The sequence below is a fragment of the Erythranthe guttata genome, chromosome 1 (assembly GCF_056151865.1).
Source record: "Erythranthe guttata isolate IM_541 chromosome 1, IM_541, whole genome shotgun sequence".
In the NCBI taxonomy this organism is placed as follows: Eukaryota; Viridiplantae; Streptophyta; class Magnoliopsida; order Lamiales; family Phrymaceae; genus Erythranthe; species Erythranthe guttata.
The window spans coordinates 3,617,625-3,624,359 of NC_142533.1; the positions used below are offsets into that span (position 1 = coordinate 3,617,625).

Here is a 6,735-nt window from a genome sequence, read left to right on the forward strand (position 1 = left end):
AGTTCGGGCAGGTTGGAATAGGGAGTGGGACTGATGTGATGACCGTCCACGTGTCACTGAAGTGCACAAATTTAATGGTGGATCTGAGTTCGGCGTGCGTAAGATGTTACGTCATCCAAATCTTTATCCGATTGTATGTTGACTTTTGATCTGCCTAAACTTTATTTATTATTTATTTATCATAAATTAGTCATAAATTCTTTTAATACCATACTATGTAGGTAATAGTAACTCAAAAGTCGAACAAGAACGGTCCTAATTCGTGGAGGAGACGAGCGTCTATAAGATGTTATACTCGGTGTAATACATCGGTTGGTTTTAAACGATAAATCAATAATAACTCACTAAGTGCACACACACACATACTGATGTGTAGATTTATAGTTGAAGACCACCGGTGTATTTCTTGAGTGCATATCCAAAAGACTTGATTTCAATTTCCCATGAAATAAGTTAATAACAATGAAGATATATTTGTAATTACACAAACTTCATGGGAGTGTTTATAATTTTTAAAGTTAGCTAGATTAATTTGTAATTAGATTAAATTTTGTAACATGAATACAAGGTCTAATAAAGTATTTGTAGTACTGCATTTTAATAGGCTTAATTAATTTTCTTTGTTTGGGTCCATTTATGTAGGCTTTCACACTTCTCCATGATTGGGTTGGGCCAACTTTTCTGTTCACTTGGGCCATTTTAATGTTGCTTTTAGCCCAAAATATTTATACAGTGGTTATATTATGATCAAATCAAATCCAATTACAGGATATTTTTTTTTAATATTTTTAAATAATTGAGTGTTACTTTTAGTTTTCAGAATAAATAATACGTTTCCAGAAAATTTTCATCTCCCAGTATGTAAAATTTGTCAACCAAAATGAACAATGGACTGCTTATGTATCTTAGAACATTTACTGGGTTCTAACCTAAGATTTTCAATAGTTATGGACCATTCTGCAATTTCGAATTGTATCCTTTCCGCTGCAATCTTAATAAATATTAGGGTAAATTACAAACACCCCCCTGAGGTATGACCAAATTACAAAAACACCGCTCTTGTTTGGATAATTACAACCACCCCCCTCAACTCATCAAATTTAGTGGAATCTTCGAGATTATATGGAATATTATCACTTTTGTACCCGTTTTATCCCATTCAAACTCTACATTATGAAGCAAGATGACCATAATATGTTATTTTTAGCTTGTATATATCAGTTTGTGGTGCATCGAAAACTGTATTTTTTACACAAAGAGTACAAACTAGAGCACATTTCACGGAATCTAGATGACTATGTTGAATTTGGCACCATAAAGGTAAGAAAAAATCATAGTTGAGGGGGGTAGATGTAATTATCCAAACAAGAGGGTTTTTTTTGTAATTTAACCATATCTCAGGGGGGTGTTTGTAATTTACCCTAAATATTCTGTCAGCAGTCAGCACACTGCCGTGGATATGTGTTGATGAGTGTGTAGATTCAATCACTTCTCTTGCTTTGTATCTATCGTCCAATTATTTATTTAATTTGTATAGCTATCATATATTAAAGAATAAATTACCAAAAACCCCTTGAACTTAGGGGTTAAATTACAAAAAATACTCTCATCTATTCTCAATTATCAAAATTTCTCTCACGTTTGAAACAGACTGATTATTCTATTTGGAAGTGGAAATGATACGAGTACATTTTATGGGATCAAAATTCAAATTAAGTACACTTCTCTGATTAAAAAAAAGAAACATGTAGGAACCAACCAACTAATCTAGAAGAATTTAATTCCAGCATATCGACATTATTAATTATAACAATATAATCTTGTAAAAATCACCATCCTTTGGACATAATCGGTGAATTTTAGCTTGTGTTTGGTTAAGTTTATAAATTGTTAAAAAATAATTATAAGATATTTAAGAGGTTATAAGTTCTTTTAATGTATTTGGTTTTTTTTTTTAAATATCTTTAAAATTCAAAAAATAAGCAGCTAAAGAACAAATAAGATCATTTTAAAAAACTACAGTTATGCCATCTATTTATTTCAGATCTTATAATGAATAAAAACAGTTTGTAATATTATCATCCAACCATTCTAAAAATCTTATATATAAAAGAAAGAAACGCTCGACAACCCTAAAAAACCTTGGTAATTCTGTAATTATTTATTTTTAATATTTTTTCTGTACTAATTATCAACAATTATCAATCTCCTATTTTTTATCAATATATCTCAAATCTTAATAGATAAAGCTAAAAATTCGATTTGTTAAATCTAAACCTATATTTGGATTATAAATCTTAATATGTAAAATTTCAAAAAACTAATGTTATATAAAATATGAATAATACTACATGATTAAATTTTACTATGTTAATGTAATATATTTTCTTATTATGTATTAAATTGATTTTTTTTCACTTTTGAAATAATATCCCGTGCATCGCACGGGGAAAAAATGCTAGTTAATTATAATAACAAATATAACAGCTTATCAATTCTTAAAACAGCTTATCGAACTTAAGAACTAATCAACTCTTTAAAATAAGATTAGCCTACATCAAAAGACAAGAATAGGTAAACCCTCTCGTTAATTCATATGCACTTGAAAAAGTAGGGTGATTTCCCACAAATTTTCATCCATTCACAACTAAATATCAATTAAACTAATATATATATCCCAAACAAACCTTTCGCCGGTAATTAACATAGTACTTACCGAGCCAATTACAATCACCCAAGAAATCAATTAAATAGGCAACTCCCCCTTTGCTTGTTTTCCCCATGCCCACATCACAAGAAAAAGGAGAGAGAAAAAATAACCCTAGCTAGTACGAGGATTTATTACTATTACTATTACTATTTTTATTACTATTGTTACAGGAACAAGAAAATAAGATGTTGTCAAGAGCTTTCGTAAAGCCGAAGAGAAGCCCACAAGCCGGCGAATCCATGCTCCCGTCACCGGCTTCAATCTTCGAGTACGAAGATTTCATTTTCGGACTCTTGGATGATATTCCATTAATCTCCTTCAATGATAATAAAAATAGTAATTATTACAATAATAATAGTAATTCGGAGTTGGCGCAAATGACGTTGAGGCAGGTTCTGAGGGCGTCGGTAGGGGTGATCGGGGAAAGCCCGTTAGGGATGACCGAGAAAATGGTGCTCTTAGGGGGTAAAATATGCGCGGTGAAAAGGTTTCGAAGAGTCGCGGTTAGGAAACGCGAGTTTGGGAGGAGGATTGAGCGCGTGGCCCACGTGGGGAACCAGTGCGAGTATTTGGTGCATGTTTTAGCTTATCTATATGCGAAGAGGATCAAGTTTGTGGTGTGTGATTATTATCCCATGGGCAGCCTCGCTGATTTGCTTTCCGGTAATTCTTTCTTTGTCGCATCTCGTGTTTTTTAATAGACTATTATTATTTTAGAAACTCTTACTATAATTTATTTAGAAAATTTGCTTCACAAAATTATTTTGTTATGAAGCATATCATTTAAGGAGGACTTTAAATTGGAATTGGATTTTTGAATTATGTCGATTCTGATTCTGATTCTGATAAGAAAGTTTTACCTTTTAGAACAATAATTTTCATTCCGAGTCGTTTTTAGATTTTTCTATTTTTTTTTTGTATTGGAAGAATTGGAATATGAGATTCCAATTTTTTTAATACGATATTAATTTTTGACTCTTTTTTGATTTTTTTAAGTAGAGGGGAAATTGGAATGAGATTTTTGAATTTTGACGACTACGATCCGAAAATTTCGGCTTTCAGAACAATATTTTCCATTTCGAATCCCGAAAGTTCCATTTTCGATTTTTGTTACTTTATTTTTTAAATTAGAATTGGGATGCATATTAGATTCCAATTTTCAATCATAATTTAATTTTCGAAAATGTTTATTCATTTTCGAAAGTTAAACGAGAAAATTTCCATTTTTTTTTTATTTTTTTAAAGTGGAACTGGAATTATATTTTCACTTTTCGATCCGATCCGTCCGATTAAATTAGGTGCAAGGGAACAAGGCCACACGGCATTGGAATGGAAGCATCGATTCAAAATCATCCAAAGCATAGCAAAAGCAATTTCATTCATCCATTCACAAAACCCTCCGAGCGACAAAAACCTTCAATTAAACGTCCACGGCAATATCAAGTCCTCAAACGTCATGGTCAACATCGACTTCACCGCCCGTCTCTCCGATTACGGCTTCGTCCAGCTGGCGGATCATTTGTCTTCGGCTCCGGCCGACGACGACACCGGACAACAAGCCGAGCCGCCAATCCCACCACCACCACAACCGGAGCAAGTGTTGGAGACGACGTTATCGCGGGAAAGTGATATATACAACTTTGGCGTTGTTTTGATCGAAATTCTAGGGTGCCCTAATACTAACGTCGTTGAATCGAAAAAAGTTAGAAAAATTGATGATCGTTTGTTCGAGTTTTGTAGGGGAAGATCAGAGGAGAAGCAAGCGTCTAGGGTTTTAGACATTGCTTTGAGCTGTATAAATAGTTTGTCTGATGCAAGACCTAATATACAACAAATACTCTCTTGTCTAGGAGATATATAGCACAAATGAAATTAATTGTGATACTTTTCAAGTAATTTAACATGGTATCAGACCTATATCGGTTTTTTGGGAAATTTCTCTATCTTTCGCTCGGTTCTACTGAAAACATCGTAAATCGACGTTCTTTTTGGTTTGTGATTGCAATCTTGTCTTAGGTGTTTCTTCTTACTCTTTGCGCTCCCACCACAAAGGAAAACATCATAAACTATTGCTCGTATTTTTCTTTACAGTCTTATTTTTTGGTGTTTCTCCATCTTTCGCTCAGCTCCACCGAGATGAAGAACACCATAAATCAGTACTATTTTTTCTAGACCAGACTTATTTTTTTGTGTTTCTTCTTTTTTATTGCGCTTAGATCGATCACTAAGAAAAATACCACAAAAAATCAATGTTGTCCTACATTAGCCGCCGTGCAGGACGTTCCGAACATCATTACATAACAAGAATTTTTTTCTCGAAATAAAAATAAATAAAATATAAATAATTATGAATAATTTTGCTATTATAATTCTAGTCTTTAGATTTTTTTCCGTTCCTATTCTACTTTCTCAAAAAAAAAAAAACAAGGGCATTACCCAATGTGAAAAATTTCTTCATTCTTGATAGTTATTTAGTTAATCGGTGGATAGGAACATACTCTAGATCGAAATCGTGAGGAGTACTTCTTAAATCATTTCTACCAACTCAATTAAAATTATTATTCTATAAAGAAATATCATTTTGAATAATTTACAGAATCTCCGTTTCTAATCCTCTGATAAAGGTACCATCAAGATCGTACAATTTACGACTACATAATGTGAATTTATTGGATTTCTGCATAGGACTATATAAATAACTAAATGTTTAATAGTTTATAATATAAAAAAGTTATAAAATAAGTTGGGTCTATTAATACAATGAAGCCTTCAAGAGAGGAATTTGATTTGGGCTGTAATGTAAAGCCCATTCCTTATTGGCCTGCATGCTTAAACTAATTATAATTAATAAATGATCTTTCTCTAATCATTTTTGGATTAGAAGAAATTAAGTACTTTTTAGTATTGCGGGAGAGATTCCGATTCATGTCGACACCACACGTGTGGGCGACTACAAAAAATAAAATAAGGTACAACATCAGTTCAAAACAAACAGCTTGTACCAAGCAATAATTGACTGACATCTGTCAGTCTATACACGTGTGATTTATTTATGTACGGGGGATTCTTCCCTCTCCCAATTGGATGTGACGTCATTTGTCGAGTAGCGTTAATCATGCTGAACAAGCATCTCAGGCAAAATTAAGTACGTCATTAATTAAGATAATTCAACCTTAGTAGCTAATTTAATTAAACCCAAAATATAATTTTAATTAAATTAAAGCATCTAATCATAGAGCAAAGGGAAGTCAAAATCTGGAAATATGTGGAAAATAAATTATTGATTGTTGTGAAGGGGCGGTATATATGAGTGGTATGGTGTAGGCATGTAGCTGGGATCTTTGATTGGTTTAAATATTGGCTAAATAGCACTTAACCCCCTTGTGGTTTGGACATTTTGCACATGACCCCCTTATGGTATGAAATTAGGCACATAACCCCCTTGTGGTTTTGAAATTTTGCACATGACCCCCTTATAGTATGAAATAGCACATAACCCCCTTCAATAGAAAACTGGAAAAGACTAAATTGCCCCTATCAAGTCACAAGTTTTTGTTTTAATTTAAAAATAATTAATTCTATAAAATGAAAATCTTAATGTACTTTTTTGTTATAAAATGAGAAATATAATATATTATTGTGTTTTTTTTTCTGTTTTACGCACATATATATTTTTTTTTAAATTTAATTTTTTTTTTCAACCTTAAAGAAATGTTTTTTTTAGATTTTTCCAAAAGAATAAAAAAAAATTTGTTTCTTAAAAAAATTAAAGTTCGATAACAACTATAATATAATATATTTATATAGAAAATAGTAATATAATAATCACAATTAATGATAATGTTAAAGATTTTCAAATTAATTTTTAAAATCGAATAAATTATCAATTGTACAATAATTAGTATTTTATACCTTTTGTGCTGTAAAATTAAAAAAAACACAATAATATATTATATTTCTCATTTTACAAAAAAATACATTAAGCTTTTCATTTTATAGAATAACTTAAATTGAAACAAGAATTT

At 31.4% G+C, this 6,735-nt stretch overlaps 1 protein-coding gene across 1 annotated transcript; it reads left to right on the forward strand.

Moving 5' to 3' along the window:
- Positions 1-2,566: 2,566 nt before the first annotated feature.
- LOC105973635 (putative inactive receptor kinase At5g58300) lies at positions 2,567-4,623 on the forward strand. The gene is made up of 2 exons (XM_012998668.2): positions 2,567-3,373; positions 4,009-4,623. Exons 1-2 carry the CDS (start codon positions 2,896-2,898, stop codon positions 4,569-4,571), a joined length of 1,041 nt encoding a protein of 346 aa, XP_012854122.2. The 5' UTR covers positions 2,567-2,895; the 3' UTR covers positions 4,572-4,623.
- The last annotated feature ends 2,112 nt before the right edge of the window (positions 4,624-6,735 follow it).

Coding starts and splice junctions, on each gene's coding strand:
- LOC105973635 (XM_012998668.2), top strand. CDS start 2,896: ATGTTGTCAAGAGCTTTCGTAAAGCCGAAGAGAAGCCCACAAGCCGGC. Junction 3,374..4,008: donor CCTCGCTGATTTGCTTTCCG/GTAATTCTTTCT, acceptor CGATTAAATTAG/GTGCAAGGGAACAAGGCCAC.